At 38.9% G+C, this 27,640-nt stretch overlaps 1 protein-coding gene across 3 annotated transcripts in view; it reads left to right on the top strand.

Annotated features, from left to right (window-relative positions):
- Positions 1 to 27,640, top strand: part of HPSE2 (heparanase 2) — an 869,616-nt gene that overhangs the window by 551,046 nt on the left and 290,930 nt on the right. For all 3 annotated transcript variants that reach the window (XM_006831233.1, XM_006831232.1, XM_006831231.1), the window contains one exon: positions 3,494 to 3,665. In XM_006831233.1, the coding sequence (XP_006831296.1) occupies positions 3,494 to 3,665 (172 nt within the window). The remainder of the gene's footprint in view (positions 1 to 3,493; positions 3,666 to 27,640) is intronic.

Raw genomic sequence — 27,640 nt, 5'->3', positions numbered from 1 at the left:
TGAATAAGGAAGATCATAGAAGAATTGATGCCTTTGAGTTGTGGTATTGGAGGAGAATACTAAAAGTGCCATGGACTGCCAAAAGAACCAATAGATCTGATTTGGAAGATATGCAGCCAGAGTGCTCCTTGGAGGCCAAGATGAGTAAACTTCGTCTCTCATACTTTGGACATATTGTCAGGAGGGAACGGTCGCTGGAGAAGGATGTCATGCTGGGTAAGGTGGAGAGTCAGAGAAAAAGAGGAAGACTCCCAATGAGATGGATCCGCCAGGTGGCATCATTGATGGCTTCAAGTGTGGCGGTAGTGAGGTTGGCCCAGGATTGGACATTGTTTCGTTCTGCTGTACATGCGGTCGCCATGAGTCGGTTCCAATTTGATGGCACCTGACAACAACAACAACGCTACCAGAGCTCCATAGACTACCGTAAAAGATGTTTCACGTGCACTGGGTGTATTCTGCTATTGTTGGGTGGGACGCTCTGTAGATGTCAATTATATCAAGTTAGCTGAGAATGTTACGTAAGTCTTCAGTGTCCTTGATGATTTTCAGTCTAGTTATTCTATGCATTATTGAGAGCATAGTTTTGAAGTTTTCTATTTTTATTGAATTTCCTATTTCTTTCTTTAATTTCATCAGTTTTGTTTCATGTATTTTGGTGGTCTGTTGTTAGATGCCCACTTGTTTATAACTCTTGGTGAAATGAGTCTTCTATCATTGTAAAATGCCTCACTTTGTCTCTAAGAAGTATCTCTCAGCTACTCCATCTCTCTGGTTATTGTTTGCATGGTAGATTTTTTTCCCTTTTTTTTTTTAACTTTCAAATACTTCCTTTAAGTATTTTTTGTAAACTAAGTTTACTCAGAATGAATTCTCGCTACTATGTTTTTCTGAAGATGTCTATATTTTGCATTCAGTTTTGACATATACTTTGCTACAGATGGAATTATTAGTTGACGGCTTTTTCTTCTAGCCCCTTGAACTGTTATCTCACTGACTTCTGACCACCATAATTTCTGATGAAAAGTCAGTAGTTAATATTATTACAGCTGTTTCCCCTCTATGTGTCTTTAACTACAAAGTGTTTCCTTTTATTTGAGTCTTATTTTCTCATTCAGACTATTTATGCCTTCAGATGGGGTTTTTAATTCTTTCACATGTAATGAATTGTTGATTTGGTTGAATTTACATCAGTCAGTTTTCTATTTATTTTGTGTCTTTTTGTTTTTCCTTTACTTTTTGTGCAAAATAAATAGTGTCTAAAGTACCATTTGAATGCATTTGTTGTTTTGTTTTCACTTATTTTCTTAATTTCTTTAGGGATTACAATATACATCAAACATCACAGTGTACATAGGGGTAACACTAACTTAATTCTAGTTAAATATAGCAACTTTTATTTTTTCATTTTCCTCTACATTGTGCCATTATTACCATAAATGGTACATCTTGTAAGCCCAACAACAATTTTGTGATCACTGCTTTATGCCACTGTGTTTTAATTTAGTTTTAAGAGAAGAAAGTACACATAGACTTGTAATATTATCTGCAGTTACCCATGTAATTACAATCACTGGTGTTCTGTTTTTCTCTATATAGTTCTCAGTTGTCATCTGGTATCATTTTCTTTCTGCCTGAAGATCTTCCTTAAGTATTTTTTATAAGCTAAGTTTTCTCAGAATGAATTCTCTCTTGTATGTTTTTTTTTTCTGAAGATGTCTGTATTTTACATTCAGTCTTGAAGGATACTTTGCTGTAGATGGAATTCTTAGTTGACAGCTTTTTCTTCTAGCCCTTTGACTATGTTATCCCACCGTCTTCTGGCCACCATCATTTCTGATGAAAAGTCAGTGGTTAATGTTATTACAGCTGTTTCCCTTGTATGTGGTGAGTCATTTCAGTTTCAGAATTTCCATTTTATTCTTTTTCATAATTTTTACCTCCTTATTGCTATTGTCCAGTTAATGAGTAAATAAAGTCAGAACCTACTCCACGGCATATAATAACAACAACAAACGTCATACTTACCTTTGATTCTTATTCTTTTTAGCTCTTCAGACATGTTTATAATAGCAGTTTTGATGTTCTTGTTTGCTAAGTTTGACATCTGGACCCCCAATGATGTGGTCTGTATTGACTGCTTTTTTCCTGTGTATGAGTCATAGTTTCCCATTTATTTGTCTCTTGCTTTTTTAAGTGAAAATTGTACATTTTAGGTATTTTATTGGAGCAACTCTGGATTCTGATTCCCCATCCCAGAGCTTGTTTTTGTTGCGCCCTTTCTTGCCTCTTTTTGTTTAGTGACATGTCTGAACCAATTCTGGAGAGTCTGTCTCCCTTGTATTTGCGTAGTACTGATGTTTCTTTAAGCAAACTTCTTTTTTTCTTTCAGTTTTTAAGCCTTGATTTTTAAGAGTTGCCTCTGAGTTTACATAGCATAGTGGTCATCCTATGATTGGTCAAGGGTTGTTCATAAATACATGAGGCAGTAAGGCTTTCGCCATCTGCTAATGGATGGATGTGTAAGTTGGGAAACACATTCAAAATTTAGGAAGTTTACAAGACTGACCCTTACTTTCTGACATGTCTTATTTCTCTTGATGAGTGCCCTAGGTTTCTTATTTGGCCAGGAATGCATGGGCGAACATTTTGTTATATGTTTTCTGTTTATCTCACACTCTTTTTTTTGTTAGTTGAATGTATGTAGCCTTTGAGAATACCAGACATATGAAGAAACTTATTAAGGCCAACTATGGCTATCTTAAACCCTAATGTGGCACTTTAGGATAACCACTGGACCGGTAACTGTTCAAACCACCAGTTGATCTTGGAAATCCTAGACAGGGTCACTTTGTGTCCGAACCTACTTGATAACATTTAGCAGCAGAAACAACAAGCTACCTTATTCCCCAAATAATCTATTTCTACTAATTGTTGCTCTGCAGATCTACTGCTTGCCCTTCTCAGTATTACAACTCAAACTAGCTGAAAGTTGGCCTTCTCCAGGACTTGTACCCTGGTCCAAATCTACTTAGTACCATCTGGCAGTGGAGCTACCTGGTTTTATGACTTCCCTGCCTGTTTACAGCCACTCAGTTAATGGAAACTGAGGACGGGGGTGGGCTTCAAAATTATGTCACTCAAAAACTTAGCTAATACTAGACATTAAGATTTTCCTAACTAGTACAATGACCATTTTTTATGAAGGTTTCCCTTCTTACTGTTCATTATGAATTATTACCTGCAAATCAGTATGATCATTTGTTTATTTAGTTTTTAGTTAGTAGATCTTGTGTGAAGATCAGTTTAAAGAATGGAATAGCAATGTTGACTTTTTTATTGGGGTGGTTCCTCAAGTTGAATTACCTCTCACCCCTTTTTTGATTATTTTATTTATGTTGTTAAGAGAAAGGCAATGAGATCTGCGAATAAGAGAGGGTTGGCAGAGCCTCAGCCTTCTCAACTCTGACTTACATGTCTGCTTTTAATCTAGAGCCAAATAACTATCGAACTATTCATGGCCGGGCAGTCAATGGCAGCCAGTTGGGAAAGGATTACATCCAGCTGAAGAGCCTGTTGCAGCCCATCCGGATTTACTCCAGAGCCAGCTTGTACGGCCCGAATATTGGGCGGCCCAGGAAGAACGTAATCGCCCTTCTGGATGGGTAGGTCAGATTATTTAGCTTTTCTTAAGGCATTTTAAATTAATGTAATGGTTGAATGCATTTGTATCTTTCCTGGTTATTTTCTTGGTCTTAAGAAGAAAAAAGACAGTCTTTCCAAATGACTATCCAAGTTTAAATCAGGGATTCTTCATTAAACAGTGTGGAAGAACTTTTCCTTTTTTCCAAGCCTTACACAGTCAGCAGAAGGTGGGCATGTGGTGAGAGGAATAGTACACTCTCCAGGATGGGTTGGAAAGGATGCATTGTTTGAAAAACCACATTACTATTATAGCATTTCAGAATATAATTTTATATTCTAAAAAAGAAAATAGTAAATATAATAAATTATTCACTCTATTCCTATGCTCTCTTACAGAAAGCAAAGCTTGACAAAAGTCTTGGCCAGTGGAGTCTTGTTGAAAGGTTGAGAAACACTATAAACACTTGTATATTAAAACAAAATTTAAGCAGTAAATTTATTAGGTATTCTGAAGAATTGATTTAATTTTGACTGAATATGCAAATCATTGGAATCTCTGGTTATGGATTATTATTGTTGTTGTTAGGTGCCATCGATTCAGCACCTACTCATAGTGACCCTATGTACAACAGAAGGAAACACTGCCTGATTCTGGGCCAATCTCATAATTGTTACCATGCTTGAGCCCATTGATGCTGCCACTCTGCCAATCCATCTCTTCATTTTGAGTTGTGCCCCGTCAGCAAATGAAGGTTCCACGGGCTTTCCTCCCATGGGCTTTACTCCATTCGCGTCATCACTGTCAACTCCACTCTGAGGAGGCAGCTCTTCCCCAGTTGCATTTTGAGTGCCTTCCAACCTGAAGGGCTCATTTTGCAGCACTATCTCTGACAGTGTTTCTCTGCTATTCATAAGGTTTTCAGTGACTAAATATTCAGAAGTAGTTCGTCACTCCCTCTTCCTCATCTGTCTTCATCTGGAAGCTCATCTGAAACCTGCCCACCATGGGTGACCCTGCTGGTATTTAAAATACCGGTGGCATAGTTTTCAGAATCACAGCAACTCACAAGCCATCACAGTATGACAGACAGACAGACGAGCAGTGGCTTGTTATGGATTAAGCACTATGTTAAATGCTGTTCATCCTCAGTCATGCTGGTGAGCTAGGCTCAAATGAAGAAGGGTTGACATCCATGCAGGCAGGTCCAGTTATGCAGGGTCAGAGGAAATGTCTTACAAGGAATGCACTGTCAGTAAAGAGGTAGAATTATTTTTAGAGAGAATCAAGATATAACTGGTGTGGGAAGGTGGAGTAATGTGGTTGAGAGATTCAGGAGTTTACCAGGAACACAGGGTAGGTACCAAGGCACATGCCTTATGTAGTGTATTCTGAATGAGTATGGTTATTTCTTCAAATTTAAAGATGAGTAAGACATTTTGCAGTAATGTGCACAGATCAGTTGTGGCAAGATAAAGCCACATGAGTGTAAACAGAGTTATATGAGGAGAGAAAAATCTTTGTCTCCTAGATGGGCCTTGTGAATTTATCACTCCTTTTCTGGTGGTTTCACTCTAATCTACGATAATCAACAGCTCAGACATTGCTGAAGGTTTAGGAATGCAAAGGGTTTCCATTGTAACAACATCAACAACCTAAAATATAATGGTAGTCATTCTCCTTTTTACAAAAAATCCCTGAGCCCTCACTTAACTCTTCTCTTTTCTCTCCTTCTCGACCAGGAGCAGAAATGGAATTCTCCCTTTTTTTCTTGCAGAACAATTACATTATCTTTGTTTCTGCCCACAATACATCTCTGGGCTTCCTTTTATGCATTCACAAGCTCACTGAGACTTTGAAATAACTCTGTCTGTAAGATAAGGAGACATGGGTGTGGATGATGATGAGGAGGTTGGTGTCCTTTTGTTGTTGTGTTCCATGGAGTCGGTTCTGCTCACAGTAACCCATTAACACAGAATAAACCTGCCCCATGTTTTCCTAGGCTTTAATCCCTGCCCATGAAGACCCTGTTGCCCTTTTGTCGTCCTGGTGTGGTGCTATGGGTTAATGCACTGGATTGCAATGTTGGTTTGAACCACAAGGTTGACAGTTCAAGTTCAGCAGTCATTCATCAGAAACCCTATACATGGGCACTATGAGTTGGAACCGACTCGATGTCACTTACCAACAAAAACAACAATCTTTATGGGAGGTGCTAAGGTAACATAATAGTCAAGCGTTCCATCCACTAGCCACTCCATAGGAGAAAGATGTAGCAGTCAGTGTCCCTAAAATTTCAGCTTCAGACACCCCGTGGAGCACTTCTAGATGTTCTATGGTCATTGTTCATCGTTAAGTGCCATCAGGTTGGTTCCGACTCACAGTGACCGTGTATGGAGTTTCTAAGGAGTGTGTTGTGAGTTTGAACTATTGACCTTGAGGCTAGCAGTCCAATGCTTATCCTACAGCACCACACTAAGGTCCCTGTAAGTCAGAATTGACTCAGTGACAATGGGTTTGGTTTTGGTTATAGGTGTGATGAAGAGCTTAGAATTTATTCTAAGTGAAATGAGGAAGATCTACGTGTTTTTAAGCTGTGAAGGAAATAATTTGGTTTATTATATAAAACGTGTGTTCCATCTGCTGTGTGGAAAATGACTTGTAGAGGAAGCTGGGAAATCAGTGAGAAGGTGGCTGCAGTCGTTCAGAGGACGGATGATGGACACCTAGACCAGCATGGTGGCAGTGAAATCTATTGTTGGAGGTAGACTTTGTTGTACTTGATGATGTATTGGATAAGGGTGAAGTGATGTAGTGTAGAGGTGTGTAAGTAACTGGGCAGATACTGCTGCCATTTAATGAGATGGAAAAACTACAGAAATAACTGGCTCTGGGAAGAAAATTATGACTTTGTTTTCATGTTATGTTTATTATGATTCAGTCTAACCAGAAATATCAAGTATATCATAGAGCATGAGTCAAGCAAGGGATCATTATCTGTGCTATAGATATTAATGTTGGAATACATAAGCATGCAAATGGGATTAAACTATGATAATGTACAAAGGAAAGATACCTAGGAAAGAACCCAACATTTAGAGATGCAAGAAACGGGGAGTGATCTCCAAGGTAAGAGCAAAGGGGATAAAGTGTCACATGATCAAGAAAAAAAGAGTTTTTAATCAGGAGGGCGTCATTCTGGGAGGTCAAGAGGTCAAGTAACAGGAGGACATAAAATATGGCATTTTAGATTTTGCAACAGGATAAGGTGACCTTGAGAAAAGTGGTTCACTGGAAAGGATGCTGAGAGAAGCCGGGTAAGCATAGTTTGAAGAGTGAATGGGAGGTGAGAAGTTGGAAATCGCAACATGAACAACTTGAGAAAATGTCTGCTGTGAAAGACAATAGAAAAGTAAAAAGGAAATATGAGCTCAAGGAAGGTGATGGAGTTTTCTCCTCTTACTGTGGGAAGTAAGACAACATGTTTGCATGCTGATGAGATTATCTAGGAGAAGAGAAACAGCAGATAATGAAGAGAAGGAGGACACAGTGAAAGACAGCTGTGCTTTAAGCTTAACCAGTACCATTGAGTAGATTCCAGTTCATGGGGATTCCAAGTGTGTCAAAGTAGAACTGTGCTCTATAGGATTTATAGTGGGTGATTTTTCAGAAGCTTGCTTCCCAGCTGCATATGGGTAAACTTAAACTTTCAAATTCTGGTTAGTAGCTGAACACATTAACCATCATTTGCACTGTTCATGAAGGTTAAAAGGGATGGAATCCAGAAGGATTGACCTTCATTAAAAGGAGTGGTAGTTTCTCCAGGCTAGCAGAGATTAGAACCAAATATTACCATAGGTAAGGAGATTCAAGAGATAAAAGCCACATTTAAAACAAGCCTCCACCCAATGAAGGCTCAGGCTGAGAGGCCATTTTGGTCCTTCATTTCCTTTGTTCACACTCAATGAGTTCTTAAATACAGGTATGGTGAGTGCATCCCAGCTTGTGAACTTGGTAGAAATGTGGGTTCGCAGATGCTGGTTTGTTATGAAGAAGTCAAAAAACTTGGACACCATAGTAAAGAACTACAATGGAAAGAAATGAGTGTGACTGGGATGTTGTGCTGGCAACATCAACATGTACCCCAAATTAAACATGCACCCCAAAATTAGACATGTACCCCAAATTAAACATGTACCCCAAAATTAGACATGTACCCCAAATTAAACATGTACCCCAAATTAAACATATACCCCCCCAAATTAAACATGTACCCCCAAATTAAACATGTACCCCAAATTAAACATATACCCCCCCAAATTAAACATGTACCCCAAAATTAAACATGTACCCCAAATTAAACATATACCACCAAAATTAGACATATACCCCGAAATTAAACATGTACCCCAAATTAAACATGTACCCCCAAATTAAACATGTACCTCCAAAATTAAACATGTACCCCCAAATTAAACATGTACCCCAAACTTAGACATGTACCCCCAAATTAGACATATACCCAAAATTAGACATGTACCCCCAAATTAAACATATACCCCAAATTAAACATATACCCCAAATTAAACATGTACCCCCCAATTAAACATGTACCCCCAAAATTAAACATATACCCCCAAATTAAACATGTACCCCCAAAATTAAACATATACCCCCAAATTAAACATGTACCCAAAATTAAACATGTACCCAAAATTAAACATATACCCCAAATTAAACATGTACCTCCAAATTAAACATATACCCCCAAATTAAACATATACCCCCAAATTAAACATGTACCCCCAAATTAAACATACACCCCCAAATTAAACATATACCCCAAAATTAAAACATATACCCCAAATTAAACATATACCCCAAATTAAACATATACCCCAAAATTAAAACAAGACTCAAGAGAATATGAGGAGCTTTTTAAAAAAATCTTTTATGTGCCAGAAAATAAGGAGATTTATCTTTCTTAATGTATATGTCCCAAATATACGGTGAAATATAACTAGGAACACATAAACATCCCCGGCAACTTGAACTAACAATAACAAAAATGTCAGCACTCTAAATCACCAGCTCTGTAGTCTTTTCCAAACCTCCTGCTTATACAAATATAATTTTACATAGTTGTGATCATTGTATATGTATCATTTTGAGTTCTACATTTTTTACTCATTGCTTCATATGGGCCTTTTCTTATTTCCACATACTTCTCATAGTTGTCATTCTTAATAGCAATAAAATATTCCATTGCATTAGTGTACTGAAGTCTGCCTGAGTGTCCTTCACTGTTAGGTATCTGGGCGCTTTCCAGTTTTTGCCTGTAATATATAGCACAGCTATAAACATCTTTATACAAATAGGTTTTTTATTTGCTTTAAATTACATCCTTCAGCTATATTCCAAAAACTGGGGTTGCTGGGTCAAAGTATATGATAATTTTATGACTCTCCTATTTGTTGCCAATTTTCTTTTCGGGATGATTTTAGCAGGTTTCAGGGCAGCAATGTCTTAGGGTATCTTGTATCCCTGTTGTTGTTATTAGGTGCCATCGAGTCCGTTTCCACTCATAGCGACCCTGTGCACAACAGAACAATTTACTCCAGTCCTGGGCCATCCTAAAAATTGTTGCTATGCCTGAATCCATTGTTGCAGCAACTGTGTCAGTCCATTTTATTGAGGGTCTTTCTCTGTTACGCTGACCTCTTTTTCTACTTTACCAATCATGTGATGTCCCACCCAAGGGACTAGTTCAAAGTCCAAAGTACTAGATCACATGTCCCAAGTTCATAAGAGGCTGCCTTGCCCTCCTCTCTTCTGAGGACTGTTCTGATTGTACTTTTTCCAAGACGTATTTGTTTGTTCTTTTGGCAGTCGATGATATAGTCGGCATTCTTTGCCAACACAATAATTTTCTCCTGTTACCCCACAGCAATGAGTATTGTCATTTTATTAATTCGCTCTATTATAATTAAATAACTCTGTTACACAAGATTATGCCTCATAGTTGTTCATATTTGAATTCTGTAAATTATGAGGAGAGCTGAATGTTTTTGGATTCCGTCTGTTTTCTCATTTCTTCTTGTCCAGGGTTTGATTAATGAACAAATAACCATTGTGCCTGAGGCCCATTTCTTTCTTTTGTTCACATACTTAGTTTTAAGTGCTGCGATCTCTGACTTCCTATCACTCACCTAACATCTTCTTTTCATTTTTTATTTTAAACCTAATCAGTTTTCCTCCTAAATGATTTCTGTGTATGTATCTAGCCTCATAAGAAAGTAGCCTTGCTTGTACAACTTGCCCTCTAGGTGCATTAGTGTTTGGAAGGTTCCATACCACCTGCTCCATTCAGTTTCCTCCTGTCTTTATATCTTCTTCTGACCTCTTCAGACAGGGTTTCTAATGGTCTCCTCTGTCCTTACATTGCACTTTTATATTTTCTACTATGTTGTTGTGAGGTACCATCAAGTTGGTTCCGAGTTACGGTCCTGCACCAGCCTCACAATTGTTATGCTTGAGCCCATTGTTGCTGCCACTGTGTCAGTCCATCTTGCTGAGGGTCTTCCTCTTTTTCACTGACCTTCCACTACCAAACATGATGTCTTTTTCCAAGGACTGGTCCTTCCTGACAACATGTCCAAAATGCAATAGACGAAGTCTCACCATCCTGTCTTTTAACAAACGTTCTGACTGTTTTTCTTCCAAGACAGGCTAGTTTTTGTTCTTCTGGCAATCCAAAGTACTTTCAAGATTTTTCACCAATACCATAATCCAAATGCATCAGTTCTTCTAACGGCTTCCTTAACCCAACGTTCACATGAACCTGTTGTTTTTGTTATGCTATCGAGTCTTTTCTGACTCATAGTGACCCTGTGCAAACTAAAATGAAACGCTACCCAGCCTTCCGCCATCTTTACAATTGTTACACTTTAGCCCACTGCTGTTGCCACTGTGCCATCCATCCTGTTGAGGGTCTTCCTTTTTTTTGCTGACCCTCCACTTTATTAAGCATGATGTCCTTCTCCAGGGACTGGTACCTCCTGATAATATGTCTGACGTGTGAGAGATGAAGTCTGGTCATCCTGACTTCTAAGGAGCATTCGGCTGTGGTTCTTCCAACACCGATTGGTTTGCTCTTTTGGTGGTCCATGGTACTTTTAATATTCTCTTCCAAAACCATATCTCAAATGCATCAATTCTTCTACAGTCTGCCTTATCAACTGTCCAACTTTCACATATTGAAAATACCAAAGCTTGAGTCAAGAGCACCGTAATCCTCACACTGACATGTTTGCTCTTGAACACTTTAAAGTGGTACTATGTCGCAGATTTGCCTAATGCAATATATCTATCGTTTGATTTCGTGACTGCTGCTCCCATGAGTGTGGATGGTTGATTCAAGCAAACTGAAGTCTTTGACAACTTCAGTCTTTCTTTCCATTTATCTTGCTGTTATTTATTTAATGTGCTAGGCTGCAAAGTTGGTTTGAACCACAAGGTCGGCAGGTTCAAGCTCACTAGCCGTATGTCAGAAACCCTGTACAGGGTCGCTATGGGTCAGAACCGACTCATTGGTACTTTACAACAATAACAACAACAATTTATTGGTCCTTTGGTGAGGATTTTTGTTTTCTTAACATTGAAGTGCAAACCATACTGAAGGCTATGATCTTCATCAGTAGGTATTTTAAATCTTCTTCCCTTGCAGCAAACAAGGTTGTATCATCTGTATATCTCAGGTTGTTAATGAGTCTTCCTACAATCTTGATGCCACATTTTTCTTTATATAATCCAGCTTCTCAGATTAATTTGTTCAGCATACAGATTGAATAACTGTATTGAAAGAATACAGCCATAGAACACACTTTTCCTTATTTTAAACCATTCAGTGTCTCCTTATTCTGTTTGAATAACTACCTCTTGGTCTATGTAAAGGTTCCTCATAAGCACATTTGAGTGTTCCAGAATACTTATTCTCCACAATGCTGCCCAAACATGTCATGATCCACACAATGGAAAGCCTTTGGATAGTCAGTAAAGCAGAGGTAAACATCTTTCTGGTATTCTCTGCTTTCAGCCAAGATCCATCTGACATCAGCAATGATATCCCTTGTTCCACTTCCTCATCTGAATCTGGCTTGAACCTCTGGCAGTTTCCTCCTGTACATGTACTTTTGCAACCACTTTTGAATTATCTTGAGCAGAATTTTACTTACATTCATCATTAATGATGTTGATTTCTGCATTCCCTTGGGCCACCTTTTTTTGGAATGAGCACAAATATGGATTTCTTCCAATCAGTTGGCCAGGTAGCTGTCCTCCAAATTTCTTGGCATAGATGAGTGAGTGCCTCCAGTGCTGCATGAGTTTGTTGAAAGATATCAATGTATATTCTGTTAATTTACAGAGACTTGTTCTTTACCTTTCATATCATTGATCAGATGCTACCTTTTGAAATGGTTGAACATCAACCGTTTCTTTTTGGTACAGTGACTCTGTACATTCCCTCCATCTTCTTTTGATGCTTTCTGCATCATTCAATATTTTGCCCATGTCATTGCTGTTATGTGCCGTGGAGTTGGTTCCAACTCATAGCAACCCTGTACAGGGTTTCCAAGGCAGTAAATCTTTATGGGAGCAGAAAGCCTCATCTTTCTCCTGCGGAACAGCTGGTAGTTTCAAACTACTGACCCTGAGGTTAGCAGCCCGATTCATAACCACTACACTACCAGAGCTCCTTATTTTGCCCATATAGAACCCTTCAATATTGCAAATTTGAATTTTATTTCTTCAATTCCCTGAGCTTTAGAAATGCTAAGCGTGTTCTTCCCTCTGTGTTTTCTAATTCCAGATCTTTGCACATTTCATTATAATATTTAACTTTGTCTTCCACGAGCTGCCCTTTGAAATTTTCTTTTCAACTGTTTTACTTCCTCATGTCTTCCATTTGCTTTAGCATCTCTATGCTGGAGAGGAAGTTTCAAAGTCTCTTCTGACATCCATTTTAGTCTTTTTCTTCTTTCTTGTCTTTGTAAAGCACTTTTGCTATCTTTATGTTTGCTGTTCATGATGTCATCACACAATTCTCCTGGTCTTTGCTTATTAGTATCTAATTCATCAGATCTGTTTTTGAGATGATCTCTAAATTTACGGTTGATATGTTCAAGGTCATACTGTGGCTCTCATGGACTTCTTTTATTTTCTTCAACTTCAGCCTGAAGTTGCATATGCACAATATGTGGCTTGTTCCACAGTCTTCCCCTGGCCTGGTTTTTGCCGATGATACGGAACTTTTCTACCATTTCTTCCCACAGATGAAGTTTATTTGATTTCTGTGTATTCCATCTCTTGAGGTCCATGTGTTAGTCATCTTTTATGTATTCACAATAAGGAAGTCATTGACCTTGCACAATTCTATCATGGGATCTCCAGCATTGTTTCAAGGCCATATTTTCTAATTATTGATCTTTCCTCTTTGTTTCCAACCTTTGCATTCCAGTCACCAGTAATTATCAATACATCTTGATTGCATGTTTGATCAACTTCAGACTGAAGAAGCTGGTAGAATTCCTCAAGTTCATCATCACTGGCTTCAGTAGTTGGTATACAAATTTGAATAATAGTAGTGCTAACTGGTCTTTTTATAGGTGTATGGGTATTATCCTATCACAGACAACCTTGTACTTCAAGACATGTCTTCAGATGTCTTTTTGATGATGGATGCAACCCATTCCTCTTCAATTTTGTCATTCCCAGCATAGTAAACCATGCAGTTGTCAGATTCAAAATGACCAATACCAGTTCATTTCAGCTCACTGATGCCCAGGATAACAGTGTTTATGCATTCCATCTCTGTTTGACAACTTCCATATTTTTTTTTTTTAATTCATATTTTGTTCATTCCACCTTCCAATTCAGCTACAACTGTTTACAGCTATATCTCTTCCTTTTGAGCTGTGCCGCATTAGTAAATGAAGGTCCTAAAAGCTTTACTCCATCTGCATCATCGCGGTCAGCTCCATTCTGAGGAGGCAGCTCTTCCCCGGTCATATTTTGAATGTCTTTCAAACTGAGGGGCTTGTTTTCCAGCAGTATATCTGACTGTATCCTGATGCTCTTCATCATGTTTCAATAGTCCATATTTGGGTGCTATCTGACAGTACTTCACTGTTGTTCATAAGGTTTTCAGTGATTAAATATTTAAAAGTAATTCGTCTCTCCTCCGTCCTAGTCTGTCTTTATCTGGAAGTTCATGTTAAATACCTGCTGGCATTTAAAATACTGTTGGCATAGCTTCCAGAATCACAGCAATATGCAAGCCACCACAGTTCGGCAAATTGACAGATGAGTGGTAGAAGAAGTTGATAGAATTAAAACTTTTTAAAATCATTGCCTTTGGTGGTTGGTGTGTAAGTCTGAATAATATTGGTATTAACTGATCTTCCTTGTGTACATTCATATTAGCCTATCACAGACAGCATTCTGCTTCAAGATTGGTCTTGACATGAACTTTTTGACAATGAAGGAGAGACCATTCCTCTTCAATTTGTCATCCTGAGCATATTAAACCAATTAAAATGACCAATACTAGTCCATTTCAGCTCACCAGTTACTGGGACATCTATCTTTATGTGTTCCATTTCACTTTTGATGACTTCCAATTTTCCTAGATTCATACTTCATTCATTGCATGTTCCAATTATTAATGGGTTTTTATAGCTGTTTCTCCCCATTTTGAGCTGCACGTCATCAGCAATTGAAGGTCTCAAATCATTAACTCCATTCACATCATTAAAGTCAGCTGTACTTTGAGAAAGAAGCTCTTCCACTGTAGTATTTTGAGTGATTTCCAACCTGAGGGTCTCATTTTCTGATACTATATTTGACAGTGTTCTGATGCTATTCACAAGGTTTTCAGTGACTAATAATTCAGAAGTGGCCCGCTTTTCCTTCCTAATCTATCTTAGTCTGGAAGCGCCTCTGAAACTTCTCCACCATGGGTGACCCCACTGGGCCACCCCAATGCTGGCATAACTTCCTTCATCATAGCATCACACAAGCCACCACAATAGGACAAACTGACAGACAAGTGGTGATTTCCTACTATAGCACTTATCCAGTTGATGATATAGAATCTTCAGAGACTAGAATGTTGCCTGAACTTTGTTGTCGTTAAGTGCCATCGAGTCGGTTCCAACCCATAGTGACCCTATATAGGGTTTCCAAGGAGCAGCTGGTGAGCTTGAACCGACCTTGCAGTTCAAATGGCTTTGCAATCTGATGCATTAATCCACAGCACCACACCAGGACGCCACACCAGGACTCCCTGAACTGTGTTAAGTGCCGTGCTGTCGCATCGCTTCTGACTCATAGCGACCCTGTATAGGGTTTCCTAGGAGCAGCTGGTGAGCTTGAACCGCACTCCTTGCAGTTCAAACGGTTTAGCAGTGTAGCGCATTAACTCACAACACCACACCAGGACTCCCCCTGAACTATTGGGAGTACTTAATAAAATGCTTCTTTCATTATTTTAACTTTCTTTTTGAGAATTGGCTATACTTATATATTACTTTTTATCTAAAAGCATGAAGAAGTGTTCTGTACATACTAGTTTTCTTCTTTTTTCTGTATGTTTTATGCATCATCTGTGTAATGAAAATTTTATTCCAATAGATTATTTTCTTCTTACTTTGAAAAAGGTTTTTATTGCTTCAAATGTTAATTTTTATTATAATTGTTATGGTTACTATTTCTTTTTCATCTAATCTTTCCCAATGTTTTAATTTTCTCTCATTTAGAGTGTATAGTTGTATCCACTTTAGAGTAAGAATCTAAACTCTTTTGATGGAAGCTAACTTTATCAGGGAAAAGGCAGAGCTGATGCACCGTCATCAAGATAATCAAGTGTTCACTGAAAACATGTTGACTGAGACTCGTTTTCAGGCTTTAAATCATAGTGAGATTTATATATAGTGCTAACTTTATATATGTTGTTGTGGTTCCAACTCTTAGAGTCCCTGTATAGGGTTTCCAAGCAACTGCTGGTGGGTCTGAACCACCAATCTTACAGTTAGAAGTCCAGTGCTGATCCTACAGTGCCACACTGGGACTCCAACTTTATATATAGGGTTACATTTTCTCTTAGTTAATATTTACTGGGTTTCTATTTTGTGTTGGGCCTTTTATGTGTCAGGGGTATACATTGGTGACTAAGGTCAAAGTGATTCTTGCCAGCATGGAGCTTGATGACAGAGATCCACAGAAAATGGGGGGAAATTTATGACAATTTATTTGAGCTAAGACCAAAGGAATAAGGAGTAATGCCCTAGAGTAGGGGGAAGAGATTTGGAAGCAGAGGGAACAGTGCCTGTCAGTGTATTGGTCAGAAGGAAGGTGAAGGCATAGGCACAGACAGGTGAGCAAAACGAGAGTGGTAGAAAGTGCGAATGCACCAACAGACAAAGGTCAGCGCATTACTGGGCCATGGATAGCATGGGAGAGAACCTATACTAATAGCCTCTTTTCTATTTATTCTGCGGACGACAACTGCCATCAGGGCTGTTATCCAGAAGTGATATATACTCTAGCTACTATGTACCAAAGAAATGTGAAGACACAAAAATAAGGGATAAAAAGAGCTCCGTGAGGAAGCTGTGCCACTGCTTGTGCCAGATGACGCATTCGGTGGCAGTAAGATGAAGAGAAGTTGGTGGAGGAATGACATTAGGGTGTGTGACGGAATGGGAGGAATTAGTGAACGATAATGTCCACCTTTCAGACGGGAGCACCTATCTTTCAAATGCCATTACCTACAGAAAAGGGAGCTTTTCAAAAAGAAGCTGTGTTAAAGTTAACATAGATACATACACAGGAACACACATTGCTTTTAAAGTATTGAGTGTGCTTCAACTTCAGGGTAGAGATCTGAGCACAAGCTTTATTTCCTCTTGGGACCCCTGGCCTAATCCCAATTAAAAAGTAATAAAGAATGGATTTGTAACACCAATCACAAAAAGGGAGTAAGTGATGAGAGATTTTGACAGATTTCTACCAAACATATGGAAGCTTGTTGATGGATCAAGCAGAGGGAGGAAGTTGTAGCCCAGATGATACTGGCTCTAGGGTGACAAGGTCAGTGCCAGGCAGACAGACTCAGAGTCAGGAGGGAGAGCTGTGAGGTGTACACATGCCTAGGGATCAATATGAAAGTCTGTCTGTGGAGGAACTCCACCCACAGCTCAACCCTTTCTCTGTCATTTCAAGGCCCTTACCCTGCCCATATGGAATCCTGGTGTGGCACTGTAAGATAAGCACTGGACTGCTAACTTCAAGGTAGGCAAGTTCAAACCCATCAGCCATTCCTTGGAAACCCTATACAGGGATGCTATGAGTCAGAACTGACTCAATGGCACTTAACAGTAAAAATTACTCCCTGCCCATGCACAGCACAGACAGGTCAGACTATTAACACCAAGGAAACACCACATCAAAACAGGACATTTTAGCAGAGACTGAAGGAAGAGTCTGGGAGGGAGCTTAGGTCCAATTGGGCCTGAAGAATAAGCAATACTGAATTCCCTAACCTAAAAGCTGTCTGCACCTGCCCCATCCTCCCTCTCTGTAGTTAAATCTGTAGGTCAAAAAGATCTGACCACACAATAGTGATCCCAGTCCAATGAGAGATTTATCTTAAAAGTCTACATTCTCAACAGCAGAGAAAAAATCTGTACTTGTTACTAGAAAATTACACTTAGTGCTCTTTTAAAATATGCACAGCCAATGGTATAAGAGGGAAATTAGCACCATGAAATAAACAAATCCAAGATAAATAAGTGACTAAAGAGAAAACAATAATGCAGAACTTTAAAAATATTGTTGTTGTTAGGTGCCATCAAGTCAGAACCAACTCATAACCACCTTATCCAGACAGACAAAGCACCGCACCATCCTCACAATTCGTGTTGAGTCCATTGCTGCTGCCACTGTGCCAATCCATCTTGTTAGGGGGGTCTCCCTCTTTTTCGCTGGCCCTACACTTTACCAAGCATTATATCATTCTCCAGAGAAAAGACTGAAGTTGCTAAAGACTTTACTTTGCTTGGGTCCACAATCAGCACTCATGGAAGCAGCAATCAAGAAATCAAATGACCTATCACATTGGGCAAATCTGATGTACAAGACCTCTTGACAGTGTTGAAGAACTAAGATGTAAGTTTGAGGACTGAGGTGAACCTGACCCAAGCCATGGTGTTTTCAGTAAACTAATATGCATGTGAAAGTTTGACAATGAATAAAGAAGACCATAGAAAAATTGATGCATTTGATTTATAGTGTTGGAGGAGAATATTAAAAGTATCATGGGCACCATCAAAAGAACAAACAAATCAGTGTTGGAAGAAGTACAGCCAGAAGGCTGCTGAGAAATCAGAAATCATAACAGTGATATGTCATTTGATTTCTTGAGTGCTGCTTCCATGAGTGTTGATGGTTGATCTCAACAAAATGAAGACTTTTACAACTTAGATCATTTTGCCATTTATTTTGATGTTATTTATTGGTCCAGTGGTGAAGATTTCATTTTGTTTACATTGAGGGGCAACCCAACGGCTGTGGTCTTTGATCTTCATTAGTATGCATTTTAAGTCTTCTTCACTTAACGCAAGCAGGGTTCTATCATCTGCATATCGCAGATTACTGTAAGTCTTCAATCAATCATAATGCCATGTTTCTCTTCATATAATCCAGCTTCTTGAATTATTTGCTCAGAATACAGATTGAATAATTATATTGAAAGGATACAACCCTGGTGTACACCTTTCCTAATTTAAAATCATTCAATGTCCCCCTTATTCTGTTTGAACAACTGCCTCTTAACTGCCTCTAAGTTTGTGTACAGGTTCCTCAAAAGCAAAATTAAAATGTTCTTGAATGTCCATTCTCTGCAGTATTGTCCATGGCTTGTATGAGCCACACAATCGAAAGCCTTTGTGTAAACAATAAAACACAGGTAAATATCTTTCTGGTATTCTCTGCTTTCAGCCAAGATCCTTCCAACGTCAGCAATGATATCTGGCTGTGCTTCTTCAAACACAGATTTATTGGTTCTTCTGGAAGTCCATGGTACTTTTAATATTCTTCAACAACCATTAACTCAAATGCATCAATTCTTTTACTGTCTTCCTTATTCATTTTACAACTTTCACATGCATATGAGGTTATTGAAAATACCATGGGTTGGGTCAGGCTCACCTTAGTCCTCAAACTGACATCTTAGTTCTTCCAACACTTTAAAGAAGTCTTGTGCAGCAGATTTGCGTAATGCAATATGCTGTTTGATTTCTTGATTGCTGCTTCCATGAGTGCTGATTGTGGATCCAAGCAAAGTGAAGTCTTTAACAACTTCAGTATTTTCTCCTTGTATCTTGATGTTATTTATTGATCTGCTTGTGAGAATCTTTGTTTTCATTACATCAAGGTGCAATACTGAAGGCTATAGTCTTTGTTCTTCATCAGTAAGTATCTTAAGTCCTCTTCACTTCCAACAAGCAAGATTATATCATCTGCATATCACATGTTGTTAATGAGTCTTCTTCCAATTTTGACACCTCATTCTTCTTCATATAATCCAGCTTCTCAGATAATTAATACCCTAGCTTACAAATAATAAGATATTACATTTTAGAAATTAAAAAAAGTTTCTGTAAATAAGAATAGTGTCAGACCAAAAAGACAGTTCTAAAAAAAACTGAACATGAAATCATTAAAATCATTTAATGAACTCATTAAAAATAAAAATCCAATAAAGATTAGGCATTTATTCCTTAGAAGTGATACTAAAAAAGCACAGTGATAAAAGAAAACATTGATAATTTGGGATGCATCAAAATTAAGAATTGGTGTGCATCAAACATCATCAAGAAAGTAAAAGACGTAAAAGACACAATGGGAGAAAAAAAACATTCAAATCATGTATCTGAATAGGAATTTATATCCAAAATATTTAGAGAACTCTTATAACACAACAGTAAAATAGACAATTAACCCAATTTATAAGTGGACAAATTGTTTAATACTAAATAGGCATTGCTCCAAATGTTGTTGTTAAGTGCCATCAAGTTGGTTCTGACTCATAATGACCCTATATAGGGTTTCTGAGTAGCTGCTGATGGATTTGAACTGTTGACCTCATGGTTAGCAATCCACTGCTTCTCCTACAGCACCACACCAGGATTCCAATAAGCACATGCAAAGATGCTCAACATCATTAGTCATTTTACAAATGCAGATCAAAACCATTATGAGATACCACTTCACATCCTCTAAACTAAAGCCAAACCCATTGCTTGTAGAATCAGTTTGGACCCAGAGTCGAGCTGTTACTTAGGATTTCAAAGTCCATAATCTTAATGGAAGCAGAGATGATAGTTGATTCACACTGCCCATCTTTTGGCTAATAACAGCTGAGGTTTTATCCATTGTGTTACCAGGTCTCTATCACTAACTATAATAATAATAATAATAATAAAAATCCAAGAATATAAAGTGATAATGAGAATGTAGAGAAACTGGAACCCTCACACACTGATGGTAGAAATGTAAAATGGTATGGCTGCTTTAGAAAACAGTCTGGCAATCTTTCAGAAAGCTAAACATAGAATGACCACATGACAGATATTCCGCTCCTAGGCATATATATACTCAAGAGAAATGAAAGCATAAATCTACTAAAAAAAACTTGGAAATATATGTTCCAAGCAGTTTTATTTACAATAACAAAAGAGTGGAAACAACCCAAATGTCCCCCAACTGATGAATGGACAGACAAAATGTGATTTAGCCATACAATGGAATATTCTTTGGCAATGAGAAGGGATGAAGTTCTGATAGATGCCACAGCAGGATGAACCTTGAAAACACTAAGTGACAGAAGCCAGTCACAAGGACCATGTATTTTATGATTCCATTTATATGAAATGTTGAGACTATGAAATCTATGGGCACAAGAGTACATTAGTGATTGCCTCTAGTTGAGGAAAATGACAACATCTAGTGGAGACCTGGTGTGGCACTGTAGAATAAGCACTGGATTGCTAACCACAAGGTCAGCAGTTCAAACCCAATAACCGCTTACTTGGAAGGGTTACTACTATGAGTCAAAACCGACTCAATGATACTTAACAACAATGATTATAGGGTTTCCTTTTGGGGTGATGAAATGCTTTAGAAGTAGATCATATTGAATTACATAAATCTATAAATATTATAATAAAAACCATTGTATTGTACACTTAAATGGGTGAATTTTGTGGTATGTGAATTTATCTCAAAAACTTGGAAGCAGATACTGTTGAATGGTGATGCACAGAAGAGATTGTAAAAAACAAAAAAACAACCCCCAAAAACTTGTTTATTAGTAAAAGGATTCTAGTAACATAATTGGAAAAGGAAATCTCTCATACACAGAGATTTAGCCAAAGACAGAAAACTTGAGATAAAGTATTAGTGATATAGAGGATCAAGTCAGGATACCCAACTGTTGCCTCATAGGAGATCCAGAAATGAAGCGAAAGATTTTATCAAATAATTGGTAGTAGGTGTGTGAGTTGGTTCCAACTTATAGCAACCTTATTTAGGGTTTCCAAGGCTGTAACTTTTTACAGGAGTGGAAAGCCTCATTTTTCTCCTGAGGAGTGACTGGTAGGTTCAAACTGCTGGGCTTGCAGTTAGCAGCCTTGCTTGGAATCCTCTATGTTACCAGGGCTCCTTATCAAATAATTAGATTAGACAATGTTCCTATTTTCTGTAGAGAACTCTAGAGAAATAAGTCTAAAAAAGAAAAAGTTCACCAAGTGCTGAGCAAAGCATATGAAAAAGAGATTCATGTCTAGGCATAAGAACTTGAAATGTTAGAACCCCAAAGTTAAGATAAAGTGTAGACGTCTCCAGAAAGAGAGAGAGTATAAAGCAATGTGGTACCAACCATCTAGCTCGCGGCACATTCTGCTTAGCTGAGTTCGATAATTCATCACAATGGCAACAGAGAATTCAGACACTATACTCAGAATTATGGGATTTATAAGGGAAGCTAACAGGGTACAATTCAGGCTCAGAAATGCTCAGGGAGAAGTTCTAGTTAGGACAGGCAATCCACAGCCTGACAGGCAGAACACTCTCTGCTGGGCCAATGTTAAAAAAGTTTTCATGACTGCTGGTAAATACTGGAAGAATGCTCCATTTTGCTATCAACCTCATCCCAAAGGCACTCAGCTGTAGCACTATGGGTCCGCAAATCTAGTTCCCCAAGTAAGTACCTAGAGGCATGCAACTCCACAATCAAGCTTTTGCTCAAAAACACCCAGCTTTCTTGCTCCGTAGGCTAGGAAGTTTACCACTCTGTCTGTCTTGTGCTCTTGCTCTTGGTTCTGCTTCGGCTGCTCCTCTGCCTTTCCTCTGGAGTCACAGTTTTCTGTCCCTGGTCAAGGAGGTCAATGAGCATGGATCTTAGGGTCAAAGAATGTGCTCCACTCCTGGTTCTTCTTCTTTACTGGTACTGAGATCTTCCCTCCTGCTTCTGAGACTGTTCATTTTATACCTATGCTAGAGTTTCAAGTTTGTACAATTACAATGAATCCTGTTACATCTACAGCTGAATCATGCCATACTATCAGTATCTTCTCTCACCTACTCTTTCCCAGATCCATCTGCATAAGAGTCATTTGGTGAGTGTTAGGAGTCCTGGTGTGATGCTGTGTGTTAATGTGTCAGACTGCAAAGTCGTTTAAACTGCAAGGTTGGTGGTTCAAGCTCACCAGATGCTCCTTGGAAACCCTGCACAGGATTGCTATGTGTCAGAATCGACTCAATGACACTTAATACCAACAACAACTAAGACTAAAGCTAGAAGAAATAAATAATTCACTACACCACAGATAGGTTTCATGCAAACAAAAATACCACATTTGTATTTGACTTTTCATCAAAAATAATGATTCTATAAAATAATGGAGTCATGTCTTCTAAGTTCTAAAAAAACCTTACTGTTGAGTTTAGATTTCTATTCCAAATTTAAGTATTAATTAATTATGAGGACAAAATACAGACTTTGGTAGCTAGACCTCCAGTGAGTTCTGTCTTCTTGGATTCATCCTCCCCTTGTATAATTCCCTCCCCTTGAATGTGGGCAGGACCTATGACTTGCTTCTTATCTATAGGCTATGGCAAGGATGATGAAATATCACTCCCGTGATAATTTTATATTATATAAGACTCTGTCTAATAATTGTTTTTGCTGTTAGCTTTCTTGATCTCATTGCTGGCTTTGAAGAAGTAAGTCACCATGAAGTAAATGATCATATTCGTGAAGACCACTATGAAAAGGAACTATGAACCTTCTAGAAGCTGAGGGTGGCCTCAGAAACAATAGAAGCCTTTTGTCCTACAATCTCAAGAGTCTGAATTCCATCAACGACCTGAGGGAGCTGGAAAGTAGATCTTCCCATAGTCGGTCATCTGCTGAAACTATCAGCCCAGCCAACATCAGAATTGGATCTTGAAGAAATGAAAGAACTCAAACTATGACTGTATTTCTGATCTACACACCTAATAGTGGTTTTCTTTTAAGTTTATGACTTGTTTTGTAGCTATAGGTAATTGCTATACAGAAATCTTAGATGTTTTGAACTCAATCTTTAATATCTATATCGAAGGGAGTTACTTTAATATATATTTCAGGAAAATGAGGGTGAAAACCGAGAGGAATGAAAGCATAAGATGCCAAAAATGGTAGAATTAGCCTTAGAATCAAAGGAAAAGAAATCTGATGTTAATTGCAGTGGGTTGCTTTTTTGTGCTTTTGAGTCAGTTCTGACTCATGGTGATCCTGTCGAGATGCAATGAGATGGAACACATCCCAGTCCTGTGCTGTTCTTACAATCGTTGCTCTGTTGTTTTATCTTTTCCCTCCTTTTTTCTCTTTAATGCCTGCAACTGCAGTGTAGCAGGCTTCAAGAACAACTGGTCCAACTCAGAGAAAGGTATCAGTAGGTCTCAAGAAGAATGAATTGGATTCTAAAAATTAGATAGTGTGTCTAAGGAGAGGGTGATATTAATGCCACGGTAAAGAAAACATGTTTCTTTACCTCCAGAGGAAATAGGTGGTAAGATCTGGAGCAATCGACAATGTGCATGAAAAGCGGTACAGAGACAGGGACCTGCCATAAATTCACATGGGATTTGAAGAGGATATGGAATGAGGGATTTCACTGCCGATACCAGAAGAATCTTAGCTGAAAGCAGAGAATACCAGAAAAATGTGTTTTATTGACTATGCAAAGGCATTCAACTGTGTGAATCATAACAAAATATGGATAGCATTGTGCTGATTGAGAATTTTTGATTGTGCACATGCAAAACCTGTACATAGACTGAGGCAATTGTTCAAAAAGAGCAAAGGGATTTCGAAGAGAACAAAGGGGTGTAGTGAATTACTTGATATGGCTCCTCTAGCCATAGTCTTTGTAACTCCCACAAAATGACCAGCTGTGGCTATGTAAATAGGGTGTGTGGAATTGCTCAATTTTACCATCCTGCTGGGTTTGAAGTGAGCCATCTTGGAAGCAGCAACAGGGATCTCACTACTTATAAGAAAGAATAGCCACGAGTGGACCCAAAGAGTCCTGTGTGCTGAACCTCCTTGGTCTAGGAGACAAAAGAGCTGCAGAGGACACCCAAGGAGCTGCAAAGAGCACCAGCAGCAAAAACCAAGAGCCAGAGCACTCTAGAGCACTGGCCTTCCAGGCCCACAGGCAGGGGGCTTCTCATGGAAAGGTTGCCTCCACGCACTTAATTGGGAGAGCTAGAGCTGAGCACCTTAGGCTCTGCTTATGGCAAAGTGGAGTGCCCTCAAGCATGTATTAGCAGAGCTAGAACTTGCTCATGCAGAGCAGAGGCCAGGGGGCCATGTAGCTGAGAGGCCAATGACTAGAGAGAGGCATGCCTATGGGCATGTCATAGAAGTGATCCTGACTGAAGAACGGTTTCATGAACATTTCTGATGCTGAATTGTAACCTGCTAACGTCTCTAATAAACTCCATCATTGCATTCTTGCGAGTTCTGTGTGGCCATTGCAACAGACTGTAGCATCCAGGAGAGAAATAGAGTGCTGAGAAGGACAGTTGGTATCAGCATTAGTAAAGGAGGAAAGAGGGTGGAGGCATGTGTGACCTCTGCCTCACAGGAATCAGCCTTGGGCTGATGTTAAGTTTGATTCTTCTCTACCCTTGCACAATCAGAGGAGGTCAGATGCTGCCCCCATGCCTTTCTTACAGGCCACTGTGTGGTTTAAAATCAGGAAAAATGTGTGTCCAGGCTATGTCTTTTCACTATACTTACTCAGTCTGTAGGCTGAGCAAATATTTTGAGAAATTAGACTATATGAAGAAGAATATGGCATCAGGATGGGAGGAAAGCTCATTAACAACCTGTGATGTGGTACAACCTTGTTCACTGAAAGCCCAGAGGACTTGAAGCACTAACTGATGAAATCAAAGAATACAGCCTTCAGTATGGATTACACCGCAACGTACAGAAAATAAAAATTTGCATGGTGTGACCAATAAACAACATCATGATAAATGGAGAAAAGATAGGCGTTATCTAGGATTTCATTTTATGTGGAGCCATAATCAAAGAACCTCTTCATATGTTAAAAAGCAAAGATGTCACTTAAAGAACTGACATCTTTTCAGTTACTGACCGAAGCCCTGGTATTTTCAGTTACTTCAGATGCATACAAACGCTGGGCAATGCACAAGAAAGACTGGAGAAGAATCAAGGCCTTTGAATTGTGATGTTGCTGAAGAATACTGAACATATCATGGACTGTCAGAAGAACGAAAAATCTGTATTGGAAGAAATGCAAACCAATTGCTCCTTAGAAGTCAGAATGGTAAGACCTCACAGAATGTGAACGTTTTATCAGGAGGGACCAGTGCCTGCGGAAGGACATCTTGCTTGGTAAAGTAGAGGGTCAGCATAAAAGAGGAAGACCCTCAATGAGACGGACTAACACAGGGGTCACAAAAATGGGCTCAAACCTAGGAATTTGTGTGAGGATGGCCTAGGACTGGGCAATGGTTTGTTCTGTTATACATAGGGTAACTATGAGTTGACACTGACTTGATGACACCTAACAACCACAAAGGAGCCTTGGTGGCATAGTGGGTTCCATGCTGAACCGCATGGTCAGCAGTTTGAATCCATCAGTTGCTCCATAGAAGGAAGAGGAAGCTTTCTGGCTCTGTAAGATTTATAGCCTCGGAGAACCTATAGAGGGTCGCTGTGAGTGAGAAGCAACTCAGTGGCCATGGGTCTCGTTAGATTTTTACCAGCAACAACATGAAAAGAAAGCCATTTGATTTGAATGCTTAGATGCTTTCCATTGCTTGGTATAGAGTTTATGACATTGTGCATTATGCCATCAAGGAGAAAACGAAATTTGGTAAACCACTTGACTCCACTCTGAAGAAATTTACACAGTCAAAATGATGTACATTTCAAAAAATAATTTTTAAATGGTAGATTCAATGTTTGAATCTATAGAACAAGGAAGAAAACCGTAATTTCAGAACAGAAAGAAAACCCTGTCAACCTTGACAATATTAATGTAAAGAGACAGTTGACAGACGTGGGAGCTAGATGAGGAGAAAAGTGAAGTGAAAGGAACATAGGGTGAGTGGAATCCGAGAATATTGTCTAAGCTGATAGGAGAATCAATGGAGAGAAGCGCTCCAGTAAGCCAGGGACATGGGCTCGGCTTTACTCTAGGTGAGAATGACTTACGGCAGCTTTGCCTTAAGTGTGCTCTGGAGAATATCACTTCTGCAGGATATTAACATTATGTGGAGCTAAATCAAATAAAAGGTTCCAATGGTCAAGAAAGTTTGGAAAATACTGGATACACAAACTTACTGGAACACTTCCTGGCACCTTTAATGCATTAGTTTACATTCTGATTCTCCAAGAAGGGGATTTAGCATTGCAGAATTTCCTCAGTTTATTTGACCACAGAGTCTTCTTATTCAGAAAACATCTTGAGGTACTTGTGTTCCACTAACTTGTTTGGACCACATTGACTTGGAACCTGTACTCTGGTTTGGGTAAGGGATGGCAGTAGGGCAGAAACTCATGACAGCAGTAAGATTTGGAGAACCTGGAGCACTTTAAAAATCTCTACTTTTGCCTTCCCCAATCGATTCAAAACTCAGTTGCCAGAAAAACTTATTACAAACATTATTCTAATGATGTCAGTCATCGGCTAAAGACTCTTAACTAACTTTTCATTGCTCTTAAAATAAACTTTAACCATAACACATCCCATAAGACTCTGTGATGTGTGATGTGGACTGCCCACCTCTATACTCTTCTGCTTCTCTCTGTGTTTCTTACTGCACTCGGCCCTACTGGCCCAGGACATGCTAAGCCTCTCTTGATTTGGGGAAACTTCACATGTGCACTACTCTCTACCTAGCATGTTCTTCTCTTCACTTTCTCACCTGTCAGAGTCTTTGAACGAAGCAATTATCAGCACAGTTAATCAGAGCTCTTTATTACATTTACCATGATTTGTAATTATATATTTGTTTGTTTGTTTACTTGTTGGTCATACATATAAACTCTATCAGGGTATTATATATGTCTGCTGTATTTATCAATGTAAATGCAGTGCTGGCAAAAGGTCCAGCACATTAACAGGTACTTAAATGTGTTGAATGAATGAGTGAATGAAGAATGGAAGGTAGCACTGGTCAGATAGAAAGTGGTGGGATCCCTTAGTCACCCTTCAACCCTGGAACTGAAATCACACACACACACACACGCATGCATGCACACATACATACGTGCATCAGGGGATCAACTTTCAATCAGAAGATCGGGATTGAGGAATACTCATTAACTACCTGCAGCATGCAAAGCAAAGC

The sequence above is a fragment of the Chrysochloris asiatica genome, unplaced genomic scaffold (assembly GCF_000296735.1).
Source record: "Chrysochloris asiatica unplaced genomic scaffold, ChrAsi1.0 scaffold00003, whole genome shotgun sequence".
NCBI lineage: Eukaryota > Metazoa > Chordata > Mammalia > Afrosoricida > Chrysochloridae > Chrysochloris > Chrysochloris asiatica.
This window is presented reverse-complemented; position numbering and strand designations above follow the sequence as displayed.